This window comes from Aptenodytes patagonicus, chromosome 24, assembly GCF_965638725.1.
Source record: "Aptenodytes patagonicus chromosome 24, bAptPat1.pri.cur, whole genome shotgun sequence".
Taxonomy (NCBI): domain Eukaryota; kingdom Metazoa; phylum Chordata; class Aves; order Sphenisciformes; family Spheniscidae; genus Aptenodytes; species Aptenodytes patagonicus.
Genome location: NC_134972.1, coordinates 5,433,822 through 5,459,097, shown reverse-complemented (window position 1 = coordinate 5,459,097; position 25,276 = coordinate 5,433,822). Strand labels below are relative to the sequence as shown.

At 48.0% G+C, this 25,276-nt stretch overlaps 1 protein-coding gene across 1 annotated transcript; it reads right to left on the bottom strand.

Annotated features, from left to right (window-relative positions):
* Positions 1-1,591: 1,591 nt before the first annotated feature.
* CDS2 (CDP-diacylglycerol synthase 2) lies at positions 1,592-25,276 on the bottom strand. The gene is made up of 13 exons (XM_076359067.1): positions 25,193-25,276; positions 14,806-14,948; positions 13,119-13,215; positions 12,613-12,710; positions 11,732-11,871; positions 11,251-11,309; positions 10,398-10,480; positions 9,425-9,512; positions 9,021-9,089; positions 8,229-8,381; positions 7,803-7,922; positions 7,076-7,179; positions 1,592-6,400 (listed from the first exon to the last, which is right to left on the bottom strand). Exons 1-13 carry the CDS (start codon positions 25,253-25,255, stop codon positions 6,271-6,273), a joined length of 1,347 nt encoding a protein of 448 aa, XP_076215182.1. The 5' UTR covers positions 25,256-25,276; the 3' UTR covers positions 1,592-6,270.

The following is a 25,276-nucleotide window of genomic DNA, read 5'->3' as shown; positions in this document are numbered from 1 at the left end:
CTGGCAGCAGCTTGTGAACAGCCGCCTTTCCCCACCTGCCCGTGCGAACAGGATGTCACGCGGCACTTTCCCCTCCTCTAGAAAGGAAACAGCAAGTGTTTTAGCCTAAAACGATGCGATTCAGCCCAACGCCGTGTGGCTACACCGCAGCCGCTCAGCCCTCTCTGGCACCCCGGAACAGCCCTTCGCAAGCGCCCAGAGAGCTGTTGCGGCTGCCTCCTGCCTGCTCCCATCGGGCAGCTGGTGGCTGCCTCCAGGTTTGGGAAAGGACATCACAAGATTGGGGTTGTGGTTTTTTTTTTTTCTTAGCAATCAAGCCGGGCAGCCTGTTCCTGAACCGAACGCCCCAGCGGAACTTAAAAAGGGCAATTCTCAGCCTATAAAGTTGCTTGTTTTGTTTTTACATCCCTTTTCTATCAGGATCTCATGGAAAATGTGTCTGGACAGAGGGTTGCATGAGACCTGCTCGCACAGAGGCTTTGAGGCTTCCTGTCTATCTGGGTATGGAGCACAGCTAGCACCCGATTCCCGCCGGGAATTTGCAGTTTTCGATGTTTGATTTAATTGAATGGGCACAGGGTGGGGAGAAACAAGGAGGGATCTTCAGCTGAACGGCTGAAATGCAAGCAGCGATGCAGATAGGCCAGCCGCGGAGGCTGTCGGATGATGCGTCTGACTCACTGCAAGGCACGGGCACGCACACTGCCCTGCTGCCGGCCGGCTCGGCAGCTTGCCGAGAGATTTCATAGCCCGTTTTCCAAAAGATTTAACACCGAGGGGGTCTTTCAAGACCTCTCGGTAACGGCATCTAATTGCGTCACAGGACTGCTGAATATTGCGCGGTTGTTGCTCAGCAAGTTTCTGCTTAACTGGCCAACTCCTCCAAGGGCAACGTGTCGCAACGTGAGATTTGGGGCTTTAGAGTAATTTTGCGAGGTTGGTATAAAGAAAGAGAGGGCATCGTGTTTTGTTGTTGTCGGAGGATTAGTTTGTCTGAAAATGCCCACACAGTGTGACAGGAAGCCAAGAGGGCTGCTGATGGGTTGGTTTGGCTTAACTGATAAGTCAAAAACAATCAAAATAACACGAGAGCAAAAACCGGTATGTTTTGCTGGGTCAACAGAAGGATTCTGCTCTGCTAACCTCAGGCAAGTCAGGAGAAACGGCTGAAATGAAGCAGTAATTTACGCTAAGTGGAATTCCGATGAAATCTTCTGGGCAAAATGAGCGGATCGGCAGGGTGCAGCGGTGCCAACACTTCCCTCATCTTTGATCAAGATGGGCCTGCGTGATCTGATCACCGCTTCCACCACAAACCACCCTGGAAACACAGCCGTTTGCGTCCCTCGTGCAGGACGCGGATGGGCCAATCCTGCCTGCGTGCTCAGCCCATCTGCAGCCTTCACGTGTTGGCTTTGCCGCAACCAGGTCTGCCTTTCGGAAGATCCCTGAGGAAGGAGAGCTACGGGGAAAGGAATGGAACGGGGGAATCTTGGTTTAAAACAGACCGATCTGCTTCACAGAGCACGGAAAGGAGGTTTTCAGCATCTCCCCCACTTGCCGACAGCGCTGAATAAAACTCCACTGCAGCTAATGGAACTTATATTTATTTAACAGTAACATATAGTATATAAATAGGGTAAATACTTTAAAATATACAATATATCACATTCAGACATTCGGTCAAAGAAAGGCAACTCTACATGTGTAGCTAAAACATTAATCAAAAGAACAATGCACAGAGAAAGAAGCAGATGGTAGAAACGCATCAGGGCTGGAGAACAGGAGCACACAAAGGTTACAGTAGTACAAAATGCAACTCCGGGGTTGGTTACAGGGGGCAGGAACCACAGGAGCTTTCACGCGACGCTTTTTGTGGCAAACGCCTGTCCCCAGGAGGGTCTGGATGGGCCGTACGGATGCTTTCGACACAGCTTTTGCCTCCTCATCTTGTACAAAGCTGATCAGAGGAGGCGGGAGAAGGAAGAGATGCCAGGATCCCACTGCAACCATGGTCAGGGAAACTCGCTGCACGCATTGGGAACAGGAGACAAACCTTGGAATATAAGATACCGGCATTTCACAGCCTGGTGCCAAGTGTTAGCTGATGCTACGGGATTTCCAGCTTCATGAGCTGCACAGGGTACCATAAACCCCAGGCAACGGCTGTCCCTTCAGATCAGTGTCAGCAGACTTCTGAGCCCCTCGCCCCGAAGAATATCTAAATAATACATGCTGATCAGCACAGGACACGACACTGTACGCAGAAACTAGGTTTTGATGTTTCGCTGAGCGCTGCAGCCCACGGCCTGGCCGTGCATCCGATCTGCAAACTAATTGGGGCTACAACCAGACCTGGAGAAGTGAATTCCTATCAGAGCGTGCCAAGGGCCTGCCTACACAGACCTAGCCCAGCCGTGCCTGCTCAGGCTGTGGATCAAACCAGCGTCCGACCCATATCGCTAAATCACCCACCAGCAAACAAACGTCACGAACATTCAGAGTCACCTCACCAGGACAGCCAGCTTCTCACGCTACGCAAAAGCAGCCTTCTAGCCACGTGCCATCCCTTTGCTCATTAAATACGTTCACGTCCCTCTCTGTCCGCTCCAACTGAAAAAGCAGTGACCGTTCATGAAGGGGTGGTTTCCACACCAGCCTGTCCCCTGCCAGGCAGCAGTAATACCCTCCTAAGCTTCACGTTGGCCAAGTCCTACTTTTCTCTTCCTTCCGACCCAAGCACGCACGCCGGCTGATACAGTACCTCCCCCCTTGCTGGTCTGCTCTCAGTGTTATTTCCCTCTTGCTGGGCACAAGCAGGAGGAATTTCACCGGTCGTGGAGCCCGCTGTGAACAAAAACTATTGTGCAATGCTGAGCTCGAGCCCTGCAGCTGGAGAAACTTCACGTGAGCATCCCCGCATCACCTCACCTAGACAGCCCTGGTGGCAGTTTGACCTCTCCAGCAGCGCTAGCTACGTCAGCCTCCCTCCAAACCTAAATTCCTGTGAGAGCTGCAGCGTGACCGAGGTCCTGCAAGGCTTAATGCAAGGAAAAGAGGTGCAATGTGTCTTGCTACACGTCCCTTGGCATCACAGTTAACTCCTTTAGGGACAGCCAGAGCTGGTAACGTCAGCTTTTCATTTCCTCTAACTTTCTAAGTCTAACTTGAGTATCTACGGCAAACTAAAGCCACTCACAGGCTGGGCTGATGGGGAAAACTCACCGAACGCTCCCCCAGACAGCACGCTGTCACCAAGAGCTGAGTAGTACTATCGCGTATATTCATACCAGCAGTGTCGAAGCGGGTTTGCCAGCCACAGCTCTCAGCCCGACGGAGGACACGCTACGGCGCTCACCAGTACTTCTCAGCAAGATCAGCTGTGCAGCTTGCAAATAATCTTAACAACCGCCATCTCCCTCCCTTCCTCCTCCATTTCTCAAATGGATGCACTGTTCCCATTCAGTTTACTAAACTTCAGTGCAGGATGCTAAACCCTTTCCATGTAGCTTTACCCTTCAGGATCAAAACAGGCTTGGACTTCAAAAGGGTGGACTTCACCCTTTAACTGCACTGCTGGGAAGGAAGCACGAATAAAGCTGCGAGCTCATCAGGAAAGCCATCCACGCATTATCGCTGCTGCTTCTCTCCCAGCCCTAGGAAGCCACTAAATGCAACTGCTTTGCCCTCCAGCGTCCACATCCAGCACTACACCCTTCAAAAAGGCCCAAACGCTGCTTCAAATCAAAAGCACGCAGAAAAGCTTTGCGTTCGATTTTTGCCCCACTAATTACAACTAAAGAGGTACAAAAGGCTTAAAGCAAGATGAGCAGGAGACTAAAGACCCATATGAAAAAATTCTTAATATAAAGAGCAGTACACTTTTGTAATATTTATCAATACTACAGCTTCTTCTGATGACCCAACAGTGCACTACAAGGGATTTTGGCAGATACTGGCAACGGGCAGGGAGAAATCTAGAAAAGCACCAGCTTGTCTGACCCCACAGTGCAAACTACTTTCCAGGGACTACACAAAACCCTGTCACTTCCACATCTATTCCCAGCCCGGCTACTCCTTGCAGGTGCCCACGCTTTGCCTAGCTAAACTCGGCCAAATTGTCATGAAACGCCGACCAAATATTCTCCCTGGGCAAAGCAAGATGGAAGCACCTTAATTCTCCCCTCCAATAGTCAAATTAGGGGCTTGGACCAATATCCTCTAAGTCGACAGAAAATAAATCCCTGCCTAATTCAAGCTGGAAGGGAACAGTCTCCACAACTAGTCCAGGAAAGCCTCTGTGTACGCCACCGGCATTAACCAAATGCAACCCTGAACTGGCTCCGTCGTAGCAGCCCTGACTCCTGCCAGAAGCCAGCAACTTTGCCAGCACCATGCTGAAAATACTTTGTGGAAACAGACCCTTCTTCTCCCCGACCTGTGCTTTCGATCAAACACCTGTATTTGCAGTACAATGGGCACAAGCTTCTGCCCCGTGGTTCCTGTTCAGGGAGATGAAGCAGAGCTGACCACACGGAAAGAGTCCTACAGAAACCTAAGAGAGAGGCTGGTATCTGTTCACGTATTTACACCCTCTCTCGCTCACTCAGGGTAAACGAAAGCAATGGCAGAATCAGAATATGGAGTATGAACTACGAAGTATTTTCAGGTGTTTTATTTTCCGTCGATGCTTAGCTAGCTTGCAGCGTGTACGTGTCTCCATATGGGGGGGGGGGGTGTCTGTGTAGAAGGTTTATGTCACCAACTGTTGGAAAATAGCAATGTACTTCTGTATTATCTTTCCCTGTCACTCGTTCCCCAGGTTAAAATAAGGTAGTTTCTCTCTCCCACGCACAAACTATGGAAAGAAGTAAAATCAGAGTCACCTTGTGTTTGGGATAAAGGTGTAAACCGGGGATTTTCACTATCCGATCACAAAAAAAAAAAAAAAAAGAAAAGTTTTACAATCTTTCGGGCTCTCACTTTTAAATAATAAAAAAGTATGCCAAAATAAAGGAAAGTACTTAGATAAAACTTGCAACTATTAAGTACAAACTATTTATGACAAGATTTAGTAAGCGAAGCAGGACAGAAGCCTGCAGGTAAATGAACCCAGACTGAAATGCAACATAGACCGTGAGAAACTCAGCAGCACGACATCTAGAACTCAAGTAACAAACAGGTGATAGACGTGATCCCTGAAAGAAAAACAAATTATCCAGCTGAGAGCGCCAGCGGGGTGCTGGAGCCCCAACCAGCAAACTTCAGAAAAAAACCCAGGTTGGAAACTGCTCTCCAAATTAGTTAAAGTATCCCAGTGCGGGGTTTCCAACCATCGAGAAATGAAAAAGTGTGGTTCAGTGTTTCTTAAAGGTTATTTGATGGGGGCAAAAATGAACCAAGTTATTTAAAGGGTTGTTCTTACTTGGCAAGAATTACTCAATGAAACTTCGATGTTCTTTAAAACCTGATTCAGTTTTGAAGCAATTTGAACCTCCCACATTCCCACAAGCAACTACCAGTTTCCTGACTCCTTGTCCCTAGTCTACTTCTGGTTTAACTGGTTATAAAAATCTTATTTGCCAAAATATCAGCCATAAGGGGGGAATGTGAGAGGCACTGCGAAAAACAGCAAGTGAAAAATAGATGCACATGCCTGACTGGGCAGAGGAAATATGGCTGGATTAGTACAAGATCCTCTTCCAATTACCAGAGCCTTGTGCTCACCGCGCGGTCTGCAAGGAGACTGCACACAGGCATAAACGTGGCTTTCTGGGAAAATTAACATTGCATTCACAGTTACCACCGGAGAAAATGATGGTCCCCGGAGTTGCCATCGTGAACGCAGCCTGGCACAACGGCCGGGGAGCCGCACGGCTTCACCTTCCCTGCTGGCTCCCACGCGCAGAGGCGGTTGTACGGACAACGCTTTGTGTATTCCCTGCAGAAACACGCTCACAGGAAAAGTTCAGCTCTGCCCACATGCATCGAAGATTAAGAACAGACCACGAGGACAGTCATACCCTCCTACTTCACCCAACAGTCCTTCCAAGCCTTAACTCCTTTTCAGCTACAAACCCAAGATTTGCTCATTTGAACCAAAGCTATATAAATATATTATTTAAAAAAAACCACAAATGCAAACATTTACCAAGAAAGGAAGAAAAGTTACAGTGAAATGAGGCCTTGTTATTGTCTTAAATCAGGCAAGCCAGGAATTTCCTCGAGGAGGCTTGTCTGTTTTCAGTCCTGTTCCAATCGCCTGGCTGTCTATGCGTCCTCCAAACTACCTAACATACCCTTGTCAACAAGGTGTGCTTTTAGCGTGTTGAAGATGTGGAGCTGCTGGTCTGGCCGCAAGGTTAAGAACTGCTGAATCAGTTTGCTTGGGTTAGGACCTCTGAAACACAAAAGCATCATTATCAACAAGTTGCACTGCTAAATCTCAATGATCTGAGAACCCAAGTGCAATTTCGTCAAAATAATAGGCTTAAAGTAAGCGCCATGTTGCCCATTCCTTCACCAGTTCTACCCAGGGAGCTTAACTCCATTTGAGATGTGGAAATGGATTCAAAAGGCACAGGGTGCTGAACTGTAAACAAAAAAACCACCCCAAACTCAATCTCTTTCAAGAGGGTTGTGCATCTTCCTTTATCAGCAGATGCTCCCCCTCAAAAATCAAAGCAGCCACTCAGCTCCTTCAGTACATCTTGTATGCACCTACAGGCTTTCTTCTATGCTTGGCTACAGAATGCTTGTTAATGGTACAAATTTAGATTTTTTTCTGCTTGTTCAACTCTGGAAACCCTGTTCAAGATTCACAGGGATGCAGAAGGGACACGGAGGAGTTTCAGAGGGACTGGAATAACAGATGTTGGGAAACGGGGGTTGCGTTTCCACTCTGCATGACCCTGCTAAAAGACGCTTCCCTTCTTCAAGCCTCCATTTCCTCTCTTTCTTTGTCCTGTATTTTTAGATGTTAATCTAATGGGGATAACAACTGTCTCTCATTACAAGCCTGTACGTCACTTGAGTTTGACAGGGCCCCCAAACTTCACGGCAAAGCAATAAATACCTGATAAAGCTTGCGATGTACACGTTAACAAAGGTAGCCATCAGGTACTGACAGTCAAAGCGGTCCATGATACCTCCGTGCCCCGGGATTGTGTTGGCAAAGTCCTGTGCAAAGCAGAAGGGATTGTACTGAGCAGTCTCAAATGCCCATTACCTGTACTTGCTTATGTACCTCTCTGCACGACACTCATACCCTTGCTCCAATTCTTCCCAGAAGGCAAAAGTCAGACTAAGAAGACATTTTGTTTCATCTCTCCCTGGTTTTAAAAGTTTCTCCTTTATGATGACTACCAGTGCCTCAGTGACATCAAAGCTTAACTCAGATCTGTCACTCAAAGGTCAAGGAAGGCTAATGCTTATCTCTTGCAATGCTGTCTTGCCTTTCAAGGCATCTTAACCGAACACAGGCTGTTTATATGTCAAACCAGCCTGCAAGACATCAAGGGAAGCCTCAGATTGCAAAATTTCCTGACTGGGTCTTTCTTCCTCTACCTCAAATTCTGTACCAAAGCAGGGTTTAGAATATCACAGTTGAAATTTTAACGTCTCTCCCCATTCAGTCAAAAAAAATAGATCCTGCTCCAGCATTTTATCTGTGACTGAAGAAGCCTTCTCTCCCTTCCCAAAGCTCACAGCCTGCCACTCCTTGGCGCACAGGGACTGTTTAGAGCGGTAGCAACCATTTAGTCGTTCCTTTCTAAAATGTAAATTACCTTGACCATCCTCACCTTGATTTTGAAGGCCCTCTTAAACCCACTAGCAAAGAAGCCTCCGAACGGCCCAATGAGGGAGGCGAAAGTAGACAGTGCGATGCTGTGGATTTGGAAGGGGTACATCCGGACTGTCTTCTGCAGAAAGAAAAACACGTCAGAGAATGATTTTCAACGAGAATAGCACTGTCCACTGCTTTCCCTCTTTCTGTGCTCTCCAGGCTTTAGACCAGTTGGTGTTCAAGTGGGTTAATGTCCCACCAGAGTTGGGACACTTCCTTTGGGCCTTCAACCAACATGGAGCACCACTAAATTCCCCCTTTTTCTGGATGTACCATCATCCCCTGTCATGTTCCTTCGAAGACCATCAAAATAAAGCCCTGATCTCTTTTCTTGGTGTTCAAATCCCAATACATAAGATCCAATAAACAGAGGGAGTCCTACCCAGCCCACCACGGACTGCAGCACCAAGGGGATGTTGTACTCCTGTAGCTGGAACAGCTCAGATGGCTCACAGTCCACTGTGAAGCTGTTGGTGTCGTTGTTGAACTCCACCGGACAGGTGAAGCACCGGTACCCAGACATCACGTAGGACAGCTTCAAGGAGAGAGAAAAAGAGATGCGGCAAGAGAAAGCAGGATTAATATTTTCCTGAGGAATGTGGCAGAGCCGGTCTCAAGGGAAAAGGCCACTCAAGGAGACACGGCGAGGAGGGAGCCACACTCCCAGCTTCATTAAGAAGATTACTCTCCTGAGAAGCAGTAATTGGCTAAAGGCAGAGCAAGCATTTTCATTTAGTAAGTGCATCTGTTCAGCAAGCAGTGATCAGAGCCCCGTACAAACAGGCTGAGACAGGCTGCACCACTTGGCTGAGAGGAAGGAAACCACCAGATATAGAGATCATCATAAAAACAGATAAGAATATTCCAAGAGCACTGAATTCCCCACACAGCCCTTGAAAAGAGGCACAGCATTCATCCCACAGCAGCAGGAGAAAGTTTCAAAGACAATTATTGTAATGAACATGTCACAGGGTCTAACAGGGACTGAAAACATCCTCCATCTGCAGGATCTGCATGCAGGACAAAGCACAGCCATGGACCAGTTCACATCCTGGTCAGTAAGGAACATGTGGAGTCTCTGACAAGAGCTGGGAGAGCTTAAAGCTTGAGTGCATTTTTTAGACAAAACTCTGTCACCCTACAAAGGGAAAAGACAAATGAAATAAGCACTTACCAGCAATCCAAACAAAACGGTGGCAAAAAATCCTCCAATGAAACCCTCCCAGGTCTTCTTTGGGGAGAGCTGCCAGAGAAAGAGAGAGAGAGAGAATTACAAACTGTACATCTCCGCACACCGCTGCACACCTATGCAGCCTTTCTTTGCTCGTGAATTGCTGAGGCAAATAAAAACTGGTGCCAACAACCAACAAATAAGTGTTTGGTCAGAACCTGACACTAACATCTCGGTCTGAAATGGTTCATTTCACTTCACAGCCTCAAAGACTGGGACGCGCACCAGGTTTAATTTGGAGGCTTGCTTCAGACCCACAAAAACCCACAAAAGTGGAGATGAGGGAACACAGGACTAAGACCCAAAGAAGCCAAAATGCGTGTTTTGTCCACCAAAGTGTTACAAACCTTGATGAGTGGGGTGCGGCCAAAGAAGAACCCGAACATGTACGCCATGATGTCATTGCAGATCACACAAGAAATTGGGACGATGAACCTAGATGGGAGAAGAATCAAACCATTGGAAAGTACCAAGATCAGACAACTCCAAGACTTAACTAAATGAGCTGTTGCTTCACAGGATGCTTTGCAGTGCCATCACATCAACGTCTCCCCCTCCAATGCAATGCGAGGAGCAACCACTCGAAGCTCCTAGGGAAATCTGAGGGATTACTCTAGTGCTCTGGACTAAAAAGCAGGTACCCAGGGTACCCAGAATGGCCTGCTTTAAGCACATTTTCTTTTGCCACACGTGACATGCTGTTAGACAGTTGCCCCCCTCTCCCCTCCAAAGAGGCTGCATTTTAGCTGTAAGCAGGCTGCTCCCAAAGCGCTCTGGGCTGGCTGCGGCACGCAGAGGAACATGCAATCTTAAAGTGGCCAAAATTAGTTCCTGGCCCTGCTGGGTTTGGGAAGACCACCCAAGGGGCTTCCCCTCTGCACAGCAGCTGGAGTAAGGTGGCAGGTCGCAAGCTCCTTCCTTTCACAGTGCTGCTTTTACCATTACGCTGACAGCATTGCCCCAAATCAAGTGCCGAGCAGCACTTGAGCAGCACTTCCCATCCATTTGCTAGATGTGGGTATAAAGAGAAAGCATCTACACAGGCCTGACGCTGCCTGAAAGGTCCCTGAACCCTACAGCAATTTTCAGCTGCTTCTTTACAACAACTCTCTATACTGCTTCAAGTAACACAAAGCAAGTCCTAAGTCACTGAGGTATCACTCAATCTTTTGCTTTTGTATTCTGAACAGGTTGGTCCCTCACAGGAAGCACCTTCTCCTTGGCCATTTGGTTTTTTTTAAAGAACAGTTTTAACTGAAAACACGGTCATTCGTTTCAGGCTGCAGAAATCAAAGCAACTCAGAACACACGGCAACTCACCATATCATTCCTTCAAACAGGTTGTGAATGATGAGGTGCGACTGGGTAACAACAATTAGCAACGTCACATGGGTCCATCCAAACTGGAAGAGAAGACAGCATGCAGTCCAGCCTGCCTAGAGACCCTGCCCATACGCATCGCTGGCAGAAATCAGATGCTGTTAGCTACCTCTCAGACAGAGAACGGCTCATGCACATGTGCATTCCTAGCATGCACCTTCACCAAGACAAACACCAAGAGTCACGAAGAGCAGGGAACAGTTGCCCGTCGTAATTTATGGGCATGTTCTTCAGCTCAAGCCCAGAGGTGACCTTCATTGGGAAGACTTCTGCTGGACCAAATGCTCTTTAGCCCACCCCATCCCATACATCTCGCTCAGCCTTCTGCCTATATAAGAAGAGCAGAAGACTGATAGACATCCAAGCCATATATCCCTGTGTGCTGAATATATTGGAAAGCAAAACTAGCTGCATTGACAGTCAAAAACACAAGCAATGCCTTACTGATGTTTGGGAAAAGGGGGACATAGCTGATTAACCCTGGTGGCCATCTACCCTCAGTGCAAGAGTCAAACAGCCTCGTGCAATCCTCTCAGCTTGCAGAAAGTTTCTTAATAGCATCCACAAGTGCAGAGACAAGAGAATACATGTTTGCAGGGAAATTCAGTCAGAGCCACCTTCCTAAAAATACAGTCTGCTCACAGTAACTTTTCTTCCAGGCAGCGTTACAATGCACAACCAGCACAGAAGCATCTACTGACATGTATTCCTCTACACAACATTTTCAAGCGGCCTACAGTATTCCTTCTTCTGCCTCCAGCTGGGGGCAGCCAGGCCCTGTGTTTAACCTTACCATGTAGAACTGGAGGCGATAGTGTTTCTTCACCAGACTCAAGACAAACATGCAGAAACCTGATGAGAGACAAAAGAAAAGTAAACGGTGGGAATGTATCTTCAACAGTTAAGAAATACTTTTTTTCCATGATGGTGCACAGCTCCTTAGATTCTTTATTTGAGTAAAGCACCAATGTGGAGTGGGAAGACGCACTACTTTGGAAGTCACAAAATACCTTTGCCTACAAGTAGCACTTGGACAGATGAACAGTCAAGCCTGGCTGTCCTGTACAGATTAGGGAGTTTTCTTCTACAGACCCTCATGTAAGAGATTTGCCACCACTACTCTAACCACGCAGCCAAGTTACAGCATCACTGAAGAGCAGAGATAACTTGCTCTGGATACCACATTGGACACAATACTCAGGAAAAGAGTAGTTCAAGGAGATTTCCTCCCTCCAGCCCAGACAAGATTAACCAACAGAAAATGTGGTCTCTACCTGTTAAGTATAGGGTGAAAGAAATGAAGCGGTGGTATTTGCTGAGAATTCGCAGGGGCTCCTCTCTCTGAACCAGGGTGAAGAAATAATCTGTCACAGTCTCACCATAGAAAAAGTAGTTTACGCAGAGCAGGAAGTACCTGTGAAGGATGCAGATGCTCATTAGCAGGAACCCTAAAAGGCTTCTGGAGAAACACAGAAAGTGACTGATCCCTAAGGTCTTTACGTCGCTCTGGTACACTGCAAACAGGCTTTCTTCAAGTGACAGCCAGAACTTTATTTCCCCCCATTTAGAAATGCCACCTCCATTTAAACTAGTGGCTGCATCACTCCGCTCCACTTTGCGATGGATCACACCGTTGGGGTTTGGTTTTGGCCTTCTGATGCACAAAGACTTTCTGCCTTTAGGTGGCACTCCTCAACAGGCCTCTGCGAGCTTATGCATCCTAAAAGCACAGGCTCTATGCTTCCTGAAAGCATTGCTCCTGCCCTCTCCCCAGCCCTTATGTCCCAATGTTCAGCCCTGTTTCACAACCACCTAAAAACTCCCATCCCACCCATGCAACCACGTCTCTCTCTGAGTGGTGACGCCTGTCAATGCTCTCCCCTGCACAGATCATGGGACTCAAATCTCTGCGCTTCATTAACAACAGGACAAAGTTTATCAATACGGGCTCTTTCAAGATATTGATCTATCAGGATTTGTGGGGGCTTTTCCTTTACAGGAGCTGCTAACACAGGACACTGGTCAACATACAGCAATCCCAGGGTCTCTGTCTGGTTTGGAGGTAGCCAGATGATCCCCTTGCTGCCTGCCTGCAGTGAGATGAAGCGTTGCTGCTGCACGCAAGCCTGGGGAGGGGAGCAGGCCCGTTACTCACCAGCTGAGCGTCCTGAACCAGGGCAGGTCATACGAGTGGTACACGTTATAGCCAATAGTGATAATCTCATGGAAGCATTTGATCTGGACACACATCACCTGCACAAAAAGACATCTGGAAGCTGTAACACATGTTGGTTGAACATCTTTCCTCAAGGAGATAAAAAACATGTATGTGCAAAGCAAAAGATACTTTAGCAGTCGCTATCAGTCTGGCAGGAGTCTCTTAATCCAACATGGGAAGCTCACCACGTTGTTCTTCCCTCCCCTTTCCTCTGCAGGAAGTTTCTAACAACCTCTTGTATTAGTTTCAATTGCAACCAAATGCTGACCACCAGGGCAGGCGGTCACAGATTCCTTCCAGGTTTCCTCCATGGAGAGAGAAATCCAGCAAGCTGAATAAGGACCTCTAAAATATGAGGCTCTGAGCTGCCCACCCCAGCAATGGTCCCAGCAACCTTCCCCCCTATCGCTGTGAACGTCAGGGCATCTCTCTGGAGCACTTACTATCATCATTAAGACCATGGGTCCCAAGTAGATGATGATGAAGAAGAAGGTGATCATCGCCAGCGTGAGGATGCCTCTTACCCACCAATTCTTCCATCTAGGCCATAGAGAAGGAAAGATGTTGGAGAAAGTCAAAACAAAGCAAGGAAGCAAGACAGCACTTCTGCTCTCTGCACATCACAGGAAGGAAACTGAGCCCTGGAAACCCGAAGTTTCCTTTCAGTGCTGCAGAGAGACCTTGATCCACTGATGAAGGCCTGGTTACAGCAGCTGCAAGGCTACAGCTCAGCTCAGCTCAGTCTTCCCTGCTATGAACTTCACTAAATGCAGAAAGCATTAGCCAGGTGCAGAGCATCTCCCAGTGCACTGAAACGGGACGGGAGAGCGTCTGTTCCTGTTCTGCTACAGGTTTCCCACACCTTGGACAAGCTGCATAGTAAGTTCAAATAAAATGGGGACCATTACCCCTCTGTGCACTCCTTTTCAAGAGGAGATGTGGGCCCTGGCGTGTTGTACCCTCGCTACTCTCCAACAGATCCTGCCTTGAGCCTCTTCCATCCTCACGGCACACCCAGGAGAGACACTTTCGCCCACGATAGGAATAAGATGCTTTTCCCCCAAAGCAGTCTGTAGAGAACGTTCCCAGTTTGTTCTTAAATCTTGCCCTTATCAGCATGCTTTTCTCATGCATTCCTGCAGAAGTAGGTCACGCTAGTGGTTAAAAACCATCGCAGTTGAAGTCTTTGCTGAGAGTGCTGTCAAAGCTAAATGCAACTGTCTTCTGCCCCACCCAGGCCTCTTTTCACCTGCCAAGACCAAGCCCGCAGCGAGGCGGCCCTCCGGCAGCACTGCTCTGCCACCAGTCCTCTCCCACGCACAGCAGCCCCAAGCGCCGCACTCTGCTCTCCCTGCTAGCATCACCGTCATTTTCTGTTTCCTGTGGCCTCGGGGGCACTGTCCTGTTTTCGGCAGGGATAGAGTTAGTTTCCTTCCTAGTAGCTGGTACAGTGCTGTGTTCTGGATTTAGTATGAGAATAATGTTGATAACACACCAATGTTTCAGTTGTTGCTGAGCAGTGCTTACACTAGTCAAGGGCTTTTCAGCTTCCCATGCTCTACCGACTGAGCAGGCTGGAGGGGCACAAGAAGCTGGGAGGGGGCACAGCCAGGACAGCTGACCCCAACTGGCCAAAGGGACATTCCATACCATGGGACATCATGCTCAGCACATAAACTGGGGGAAAGCTGGCCAGGGGTGGGGACTGCTGCTTGGGGACTGGCTGGGCATCGGTCGGCAGGTGGTGAGCAATTGCATTGTGCATCACTTGCTTTGTATATTCTTCTTCTTATTATTACTATTATTAGTAGTAGTATTTTATTTTATTTCAATTATTAAACTGTTTTTATCCCAACCCATGCCTTTTCTCACCTTTACTCTTCCGATTCCCTCCCCCATCCCACCGGGGGGCGGGGAGTGAGCGAGCGGCTGCGTGGTGCTCAGTGGCCGACTGAGGTTAAACCACAACAGGCACCTTCCTGCTTGCATGCAGGGAGGGAGAGCGCAGCGCTTCCGAGAGCTGCTTGTTCAGCTTCCAGCAGCCACCACCATGCTGCTGGGGCTAGGAAAGCCACAGTGAAGGTGCAGGGGCCCTGGCAACAGAGGGGAACGATGCTCAGTGAGTGCTACCTTGAGGACAGGTTGGAGAGAGCTCTGTTCAGGACCTCTGGAGTGTCATCCGATGTTGGCATGGAAGGTGATCCTCCAAATTCGGATTTGCTTTCGCTGTCTGATGCTGTCTCTCCATCCAGCTTGTTCTCAGACTCCGACTCCTGCAAGTTAAAGAGACACAAAGAGCTTTACTAGACACAGTGCTGGCACTCTTTGAAGACACTCAGACCAGCCCACTGGATGCAACACCTACTGCCACTCTGCTTCTGCATAAATGAGAGAAAGAGGAGAAGAAAATATTCTGGGTATTACATGGGGTTATACACTTGAGAAACAACATCAAGTGTTTTAGATGACATACGTGATGGGGTTTACTCTCCATCAGTCTCAGCAGCAGCTACAGAAAAGGATCTGTTCCCCCTGAATAGTTAAAGACTCCTCGCAGTCGACTAATAAGTATCTCCAAATGCAGCAAGTGCTTAAGGGATACAGGCTTGTTAGCAGGAATTTTTACAAGGTCTCCCAATCCCCAGGCAAATCTCCAAGTATGCAACACTGCCCAAATTAGACAGCAAGAAGGGCCTCCAAGTGGACAGGTTCAAGGCTTCCAGACTTTTCAAGTGCTGACTCTACATGCGGGCACTAAAAATAACACCGAGCCCATCCTCAAATAGCTGAGGAGGAAGAGCATGGCTTATCGCTCAGGCCCAACCATCCTCTCAGGCCACAGAAGAAACCTGATGTACTGGAAAGAAACACGTGTGCCTTCCCCACCCCTTGTACTGCTCCAGCACTTAGCTCAGGGCAAAGTCCGGTATTTAGGGGATAAATAAATACAGGCGAGGCAGGAGGTTACTGAAGGCTCTTCAACAGGCCAGTGGTGGAAAAAGGATTACAAACCACCTCCTGGCTCCCAGGTAGTCCCATGCCCTCTCCCCAGCAGCAGTTTTTCCTCCGGTCCAGCTCCTGAATAGAGAACGAATTCAAACTTCCACGTTTTGCCCCTCATTTCAGCAGCAGAGCTTCATCCTGCTCCTCAGTCCTTGAAGCAAGGAAGGAAAATGCCACTCCCTGGGGAGCACTTGTGCATCAGGCAAGGCAGAGCCCAGGCATTTGGCCTCAGACCATGGGCTATTTTAAAACTCCTGGAAAAGAGAGCATGTTTGCAGGAAAAGCAAGGAGGAAGCCAAGCTGACAAATGCTGAGAGCTCTGCAAACAAAGTGACTTCATCCCTTTGGGCTCTCAGGCAGCGCTGCCCCACGCTCGGAGAAAGGGGACCCCCACCAAAACAAGCATCCGCTGGGACGGGTTTGGTGTAACCAAATCGAGGGGTATTTGTAGTTCACTAGAGCAGTTAAGGCTTGAGTAGCTCCCTCATTTAAGGCAGGAAAAGATAATTGCTCCCCAAGCTGCGATGTATCAATGGCTGCAGGCCAGGTTCTTAAAACAGACAAGGACAGCTAGACACCGTAAGGTGGAGGCAGCTAAAAATACAATGGCGTTGTCAGAGGTGACTTCCAGGGACGAGCGAAGCACCGGCCATCGCAGCAGTCGCACCCTGCGTCGCCTCTTCCTCGCCTTGCTCCGCGCTCGCTTCTTTCCGTTCCCATCGACTGGGAAGGAAGAGGAAAGCGAAGCTAAACACCTCTACCAGCACTCACGTGGGTTTAGAGAGCTGGCAAAGAAATGCAACTCGGCTTTCTTTTCAGCTGTTTTTTAAGTGACCTGTAAAATCCACTTGTCCCTCGGACTTCAGAGAGATTTAGTGCCATTTTGCTGGGAACACACAAAAGATCAAATCCATAAGGCAGCTGCAAAAAGACTGGAAATGATAAAACTCCCCGAAGACCATGAGTTTGGCATCCTATAGCAGAGCCCAGGTCAGGGGCCCTGTCCTTGAGCAGGTTTTGGGAAATCAGTGCACTGTATTTAGCTACCGTCTATGTCTCCCATTGCAACGCTTTCTCTATGCTTTCTCCAAGAAAAGGATTCTCTGAAGAATTCCCCTGTGAGCAATCTAAATAACAGAGAAAAGCTTCAGCTCCTGCCTGAGCAAACTCAGTTTCTCCTTCTGGTCTTCTAGATTACGTTTAGGAAATGGGGACTTTTCTTCTTTTGTTGCACATTTTTAAAAAAGAAAAAATAATGTGACCGATTCAAATCAAATGGGCAAGGAAGTGCCTAGGTACTTAGGGCAACCACCACCATCTGTATAGGCTGAAACCAAAAACCTCAAGCAGATTCCTAATGTAGTCCAAGTATCCATCACCTCATGGAAGTCCCAGGCTCGCCAGCCATGCGATAAAAGGCCTAGACACTGAAACGAGGAAGCAGATCCAAGCCAGCATCCCTGCATTTTATTCCCCAAAGCACTAACGCTGCAAGGCTAAGTGCAAAGCAGGAAAATTATTCCTTGCCCAGAGGATCAGAAGTTTCGCAAAGTGCTCAGAGACCAAAAGAAAGGGAAAGAGCGCTGATGCCCTCCTCCCTTCCACTCCTGGCCAAGAACATGAAGGATGAAAGCAACTGCATAGCTCAAGAGACAGAGGAATCTGATGTTGCAACTGAGCTAATCTAACAGCTGCTGGAATGGGCAGTCCCGGTCTCTGCCATAGCCCAGCCGATGATTTCTTGCACTACTTGCCAGACACCGATGTTGCAGCTAAATTGATGTAAACCGCATCACCAGTTACCTGATCCACCGATTTCAGTGCAAACGCCAAACCAAACCTCGTGCTGCAAAGTGTTTTGTTGTCCAAGAGCAGGAGCAAAGCCTCACTGGATCAGTCCAACGGCGCACGCATCCCGCGGTTCCCCACTTCATCTTCAGCAGTGGGAATAGGAGAGGTTGTGCAACGGACACGCAATACCCACAGCTCCAACAAACATTGCCACATTATTTCCAGAGAGTACAAAGAAGGCAATCAAGAGGTTTGTCAAGATAAAGGGATGTTGTTAGGGTTCAACATTAAATGTAGGACTCACTCCTGCCACGTCTCGCTTGCTCAGTTTAAGCCTGATGGGAGATGGAAGAAAACATTTTCCCTGATGGAAGAAATCGCCAAAGTGAGGGCTAACATACATTTTAACATCTTCATTTTGAAACCAGCTGAGCAGCGTCAGGAATCAGCTCTTCTCCCTACTTAGAGCTCTCTCTGAAACGGAATGTTGAGATTATATAGGACATTGTGCCAGATATAGGCTATGGAGAGGACTCAGTAATTGACACTATTTTTATACCTTTTATGCAAATTGCAACCATCAGCCTACAAATCACCAGTTTAAGCAGCTGAGCGGGGTGCTAAATAACTTGTTTAAGCCTGAGTGTGATGCACCCTGGTCTGGGCTACTTAATCCAGCTGTGGCATTGCCTCGGTAACACCCTCCCGCACGTCTCCGCCGCTATCTCGCTAGTCCTCCAACCGAGCCAGACAGATCCCCGTCCCCGAAGGATAATCATCAGATAGCAACGCTTTCTGCAAAGCAGCTTGCAGCAGCAAGCAAAGACTGCAAACCGGCACAGACGACAGTGAATGATGCTCACCCAGGGCTATTGCTGGTGAAAATTTAAGCTCATTACAGAGCGAGTGCTTCTGCAAAGAGCTTGTGACTGCAAGGGGCAGGTTTGGGCTGTGTTAAGCCACAGCCTGCAGAGTGTCCCGCGATGCCAGTACAAACAGCGTTTCAGGGAAGCTGGGTCTAACAGATGCTATTCTGTCACCAATTCTGCTGCTCCCCTAAGAAACACCAAGTTTCTGATGCCTCTTGTGCTGTTTTCTCCTCTATCTGCCCTTGAAACAAAAGCCTGGAGAGACTCAGACTTGCAGCAAGTTAACCCAGAAATCGTGACTTGTCCCCTTTCCCAGCCACTGGACCGTACTCTCTCCTTTACCCTTCCATGGACCTTTTTTCTGCCTTTTTTTGGTTGTTGTTTAGGTTCTTCCTAAAATCGAAGCTATTTAGCCACAGGCTGATCCTCACATACATCTGATCACGCCTGAACCAACCATGACTTTGAGGTAGCAACTAACACAGCGCGACGCTGGTACCTAAAAGCTTCAATCTTCCACCAGAGTCTCACTGAACCAGATGCTGCCCAGACAAATGAAAACGCAGCCCCGTCGCCTTTCAGCAATCCCTCCGCTTTCCACTGGTGCTCCTGCACTGGGACATAGCTGTCTCCAGCTGTACTTATTCCATATTCTCTTACCACACCTCTCCCTCACCGATTTTTCCTGTTAGTTCGGTCGTTGATATTCCCTCTGCCTCTCTCCTCCCAGGCAGAAGGAGGGCAGAGCACTCAGTGCAAACGTGTGCCAGGATGTTAGAAATCTGCGTGCGTGATGCAGAGCCAGGAAACAATCAAAACCCATCAGTAAGAGCAAAGCAAACTTTCCCGCCAGTTACCTTGGCATCTGGCTTTATTTTTCCATTTCTTTTACAGGGTAAGCATTAAGTCTATTAAAACACAATCACATACAGTAGCTTTTGTTACCAACATGGAGTTATTAAATTCAAGGGCTCTTTTTTGTGCAAATCTGCCTGTCCAGCACCGCAGGCAAGCCCAGTGCTCCTTCTTCAATTTATCATCTCGATATTGAAGGCTTCTTGAAGAACCAAGGGAATAAGTAATGCAGGAATAAAAATCAACATTTTTATCCCAACTCATTCATTTCTACACAAGTCACGATGAGAAGAAAGTAAAACCCGCAGTCTGTGAGGTCTGTTTCTCCTGACTGATGAACCAGAGCAGACGGAGGAAAAAAGCCAGATACCAACCTGCTTGTCATATTTTTGAAATCAGTAGACCTAAGCAACATTTGTGAACAAACATTTTATCACCCTAAAGAAAGATACAAGGAGAAATGAGTTGTCTTAGTTTTCTTTAAACAGCTTAACTCCTGCAAGCGTGTGGTAAGAAATTTGTGGTCACATTTTATATGGCTTTCTCGCAGCAGAAGCTGTGAGCGCTCGGTTTTTTTGCCCAAGTATCCATGACATGATCTCAGTTGTCATAGAAACAAGTCAGCTATCTGCCTGCCAAAAATTTTCTGCCCAATACAGAGATACAGTTAAGTATTCAATGCTGGTAGATTAAATTAGTTCAAGAAATCCCATCATTAGTGCACCTTTCTTGAAGCAAGGCGCTGTTTTATTTAGAATTCCTGCCAGATTTTAACAAAAAGCTGTGACGGAAAATGGTAATACACTGCTAAAGAGAAAAATATAGTTGCTGTTTCAGGCAATAAAATTGACAGCTGGAACAACAGGGACCAACTGTACTAAAGCCTCCACTATTCTCACCTCTGAGCACATTTGCAGGATCAAGGCCAATATAATTAGTCTAATGGATACAAACCCAGCGGCCTCAGTTATGAAAATCTCAATGTTTTTCAAAAGTGGTTTGACTTCCCACGTCTGGGAAAACTGTCTGCTCCGTTCCCCTCTCCCCTTCTTCACTGCGTTACCTACACAGCACCTGCCCATCTCTGACGGCTGCCGTGCCACAGCCAAACCCACCTCAGACAGATCCACCAAGGTGACATCAAGGCAAAAAAGTCGTCCCGTTAGTCCCTAATTATAGGCTATTGTCTTTTAGAGGTTTACAAGCTCAGAAGGGTGAAACAAGAGAAGTTTGGAGACCATTAACACTAGAAGGAAGAAGCAGACAAGCGTCCAGGCTTGATTTGTACTAAGGTCCCAAAAAAGCACTGGCTTTTTGCAAGTGGGCACAAAGTAGCTCGTGTCCTGTTGCTGGTCTAGGGGAAAGTGCTTGAACTTCGTGGGCTGTGAAGTTATCTGCAGGGCAATTAAATCGAAGTTTCTTCAAGTTCTCAAGTCCCCCCATCAAGATATCCCACCAAGCTGGCATCTAGTGGTGACTGCTTGATTTGTTGTCTCAAAAAAAATCAACGAAGCTCAGGTTTCATTTATGTTGACATGGGACTCCCTTCCCCATCCAAAAAAAACATATTCCAGTTGAAAGCATGCACAGAAATTAGGGCATGCCTGAAAATGGAGACCATTAAGCAGATAACATCCCAAAAAGCATAAATGGGATGAAATAACATAGTGCTTCAGTGCATAGCGGCTGAAATAACTAAGAAAACTCCCATGGCCATCTCATGTTCCTGAAGCCGCCCGCTTTGTTTTGAACACAAGCAAGCTCAGCTCGCCAGTGGGATGTGATCGGAGGCATGCACAGTTTGCATTTAGCAGCACAACAGTCTGATACAAGAGCCTGATCTCAGTGTCAGCAAATATGATTCATGCAAAGTCGCATATCCATGTGACTCACTCGGTACAAGCTAATCCTCTGCCTGGCCCCCAACACAGCACCCACTTCGGGGTCTGTTTATTCCAGGAAATCAAGAAGGTAAATGCATCAGGCTCCGAGTCCTGTCGAGAAGCTATTGTATACAAAAGAGCACAAAAATAGGTTGCTGGTTCTGGCATTCCCCCAGAATTTCCTACTGCTAAGAAAGGAACCTGCCTCCCCCTCTGAAACACGTGACAGAGATGTTTTGGAGATAGGCTTCAGTGCCGGGTTCTGGATCTAACTGGCATCCCTCTGCTATCGTGGCATTTACCGAACCGGCAGACTTCGTTGTCCCTGCAGAGACAGAGAAACACGTACAGAAACAAGAAAGCAAAGCTCCTAAGCGCCTCTTGGAATCGGTGTCTGAAAGAGGCTGCCCCAGCTTGGAGCTGCGTCTGCATGATCCTGCACAGACATTTCAATCTGTTGTTATTTGGAAGAGCTGTGAGAAACAAGAGGGAGAACAAATAGCTCTGCAGCAACGGGTACACTATTCACATTGGAAGGTTAGTGCAGGAAAAGTCTATTTTTGTCCTCCGAAATGAGAGCTTCCATCACGCCAAGGCCGATGGCTTCTGACCCTCCATTCCTCTGGAGTTACACATATTTTTCCAAGACTTAATCGGGAAAAAACCATACCAGTCTATTTAATTTGCTGACTATAAGGTGGTACCACAATCTTGTTCACATTTCTCTACCAGTCAATCCCGTTGGCTTTATTTGAACTAATCAAGGAGGACTAATCCATGGAGGACTTGGACCACTATGTTTAGATGTAATCCTGATGAACCCAAACCAGTAGTTTTCTGAAGTCACAGCTATCATCATGAACCTACAGACCATTATACAACTTGTTCTAAAGAGAAATCTATGAATCTTCACGGTCCTTTATAATCCTGGAAAACATAAATCAGAGAAAACTCAAGTGAAGCAGATCACCAGGAGGGACACATGCTAACACAGACCACATTTTGGTGGAAAACAATAGAGCTATTGACAGGCACAGTAATCATTTTCTGTCCCAAATTCCTGCAGATGTGTCCTGGCCAATACAAAGAAAAGTGGCAGAATTCTTTTCTTTCAGAAAGGAAATACGGATTTGCTTGGAAACACTGCATCTTCACGTAAGGGTTTTATCTCCAAGGGTAGTCTACCCCTGGTACACATCACTGCTCATTTAAAGCAGGCAGGAGGATGAAATGGTTTTCTTGCCACCTAATGTGTGGTATGCGGTTGATGGACAGCACGATCGGTCGATCCTTGGTTTTTCTCCCCGCTGGGAAGAGAAACGTAAATGTCTCATCACAACTTCCCTCTTCTCAGCACCAAACATCCCTCCGTTCACAAGAATCACCCCCAGCGCATCATTGCAAGAACACGGCTTCAGAAGTGCAAGCGGAGATACCGTTCGCGTACAGAACAGCTCGTCTGAGCACTGAGCAACCCGCAATGGGGGGGGGTCAAAGACGGCATGAGTATCCGTCGGGAGCCGTGGATGTGCCACAGCCTCCCTCCATCACCCTGCGCTATACTGACCTTATTGTACACAATAACAAGACGCGGTCGGGAGTGAGGACAGACCGCTGGAGAGATCAGAGGGATCTCTGATCTGAGTTCACTGATCAGAGTAAACAGATGTTGCCTTGTTCCCTTTGAGACGAAGATTGTGCGTTGCACAACAGTTTTATCAAAAATCAACTTTAAAATGTTCTGGCACGATGGTCTCAACTGAAGCAGCACAGTTTCAGCTGTAAGCGTTGCCCTGTGCCAGTGGGGAGGAAAACATCAAAGCTGCGACACTGTGCAAGGGTTAGAGGACCAGAAAGTGAAACCAGCCTCTCTCTTCCCATTATCAAAACAGCAAAGTGGGAACAAGTACAAAATACAACTTTTCAGGTCTAATCTTAAAACCAGCCTTGATGTTTACGTCTCATTTCAACTCGTTTCTTTTAACATGCCGAGAGCTCTTTTCAGAAGACACAAAGGTTTCTGTAGAATACAATATGCACTGCTAAATTATTTTTCTTGGCAAGGCTAACTGAATGACAAAGCAGAAACAGGAATCTCCCCTCTCGACAGCAATACCTGCAGGCAACGCACTGGGCAGGCCAAGACCACCGATAAATAGGACGCGCGTGAGCAACTTTGCTGAGTTGGCTTTGTACTGATGTTATTCCCAGGCTCTGCCAGGCACTTCCCGAGCACTAAAAACACAATGGCTTGATCTCGGGGGAGGAGAGAAAAATCTGCCACTGAGGTCTGCTGCCACGGAAAGCAAGACGCGGTAGGGTTTTACTAGTGGCAGGACTACTGTTACCAGGTAACCTCCTACCAGGCTTGATTTTGACAGTTTTGGGAAATTCTCTGCCTCCCGTAACCGCTTTCTATTGTTAAGAGACATCACGTTCAGCACCTCAGAGGAGCTGTTCTTCACTGCTTCACTGTTCTTCACTTGCTTTTCTTTTTCTTTTTTTTTTTGCTCTCGCAATTCATTTGAGCTGCTTTAGGACGAGCGGTACGACATAAATGTTCCCTCTCTCTAGTAAGGACACTTCAAGTCATTGACTCAAAGGTACTATTCGAGGAGCCCTTCAGAAGGCTCGTTATATGTAAAAAGCATACTTGCCCGGAGATAACAAGATTGCACTCAAAATAGCGGCCCTCTGACCTTCTTTAGGAACGCATCACAAGTAGCTAGAGCAAGATCGCAGCGTGGCCAAGGGAGTTTGTTTGCATACCGGTTAAGCAGTGCCAGTCCTTCCAGGCTGCTGAGGGACGTCCTCCAACTCCCACAAAAGTTCTGGAATATAAAACTCCCTGAAGATTTTCTGCTGCAAAGTAAATTCCAACTGAGACAAACGTACTTATCTAGAGGATAACAGCTTTGCCCTGTGCACAACAACAACAGCGAAATAGGAGCCATCTTACTGCTCTCTTAATAGAGGTCAGTAAATCTGGACGTCACACGGCTTCACATAAGCTACGAAAAAGGCAGAAACTTCAGATCTACATCAAGGCAACCCATTCTCAACGCTGTCAGCGCTTTCCATCCCAGTTCCCTCTCCAATCACATCACAACAATAAAGCTTCCTCAAACCTGACTGCGCAGCTCCTAGCAGGTGTTAAACTGGCATTCAAAACAGCATTAAACGTGACATTTAAATTGCAAAAGATAATTTTGCCTGATGATTTCATGCTTCTCTGAATCGCGTACTTCATGTATTAACAGAGGAAACATCAATATGATGCCACTAAGGGCAAATGGACAAGTACGGGGTTGCTCGCAAGATACGCACGTTGAACACCAATGCAGTGAAGAACTGCTTTTCCCTCCAGTTTTCGCTCTCTGTGACCCTGCAAATATTATTTACAAAGTTCTTCTTGACTGCTTATTCCCCTTGTTCCTTTCCTCTTTGGGGAGGTAAAGACGACAAGGGTGACAACACGACTCACGGAGCGAGCCAAGCTCGGCGCATCCAACTGTGCTTGGGTTGGGAACAGATGAGACGCTACAGGAAGAGTCAGGTTTTTCTTTTCACGGCTCTTCTTTGGAGAAACGCAACTGTTAAACCTCATTAAGCTATCGATGGAGACCACGCACCCCACCGTAGGGAAGGGTATCTACTTAGGGATGGCTTAGGAGATACCGAAGCCCTCCCTAAGGGAACCTGCGGAGTTTTGTAACACCCACTTGAGATACCCCGTAAAACCAGCTTACACCCAGAAGGCGGGATCCGGGACCGGTTGTCGAGCCACCGACAGAAACTCCCCCCGGGGCCGGGCTCTGCTCGTTCGGGGCCGGTTTTGGGGCTGTCGGGGGGGGTGGTGGGGGGCAAATAAACCAAGCGACGGGCCCCCGAGGCGCTGCAAGAGCACAGGCAGACGCGCACGGTGCGGGGTAGGACGGGGGTCCCAGCGGCGACGGCTCCAGCCCCGGCGAGAGGAGGCGGAGGGTCCCCCCGCGGTCTGCAGGCCGCGCAGCATGCCCGCCGCAGGCCCCGCGCCCCCTCGCCGATTCCCCGCGCAGCGCCGCCGGCCCCGCTCCCCGGCCTCCCCCCCCTCCGCTCACCCGGCCCGCACCCCACCTTCTCTTCGGGCTCCCGGGCCCCGCCGGGCTCCCGGCCGAGCCGCTGCCGCAGCTCGCTCATGCCGGCCCCGCGCCCGCCGCC

Coding starts and splice junctions, on each gene's coding strand:
- CDS2 (XM_076359067.1), bottom strand. CDS start 25,255: ATGAGCGAGCTGCGGCAGCGGCTCGGCCGGGAGCCCGGCGGGGCCCGG. Junction 10,481..11,250: donor ATCGCCTCCAGTTCTACATG/GTAAGGTTAAAC, acceptor CTTCTCTTCCAG/TTTGGATGGACCCATGTGAC. Junction 7,180..7,802: donor AGAGGGCCTTCAAAATCAAG/GTGAGGATGGTC, acceptor TGCTTTGCACAG/GACTTTGCCAACACAATCCC.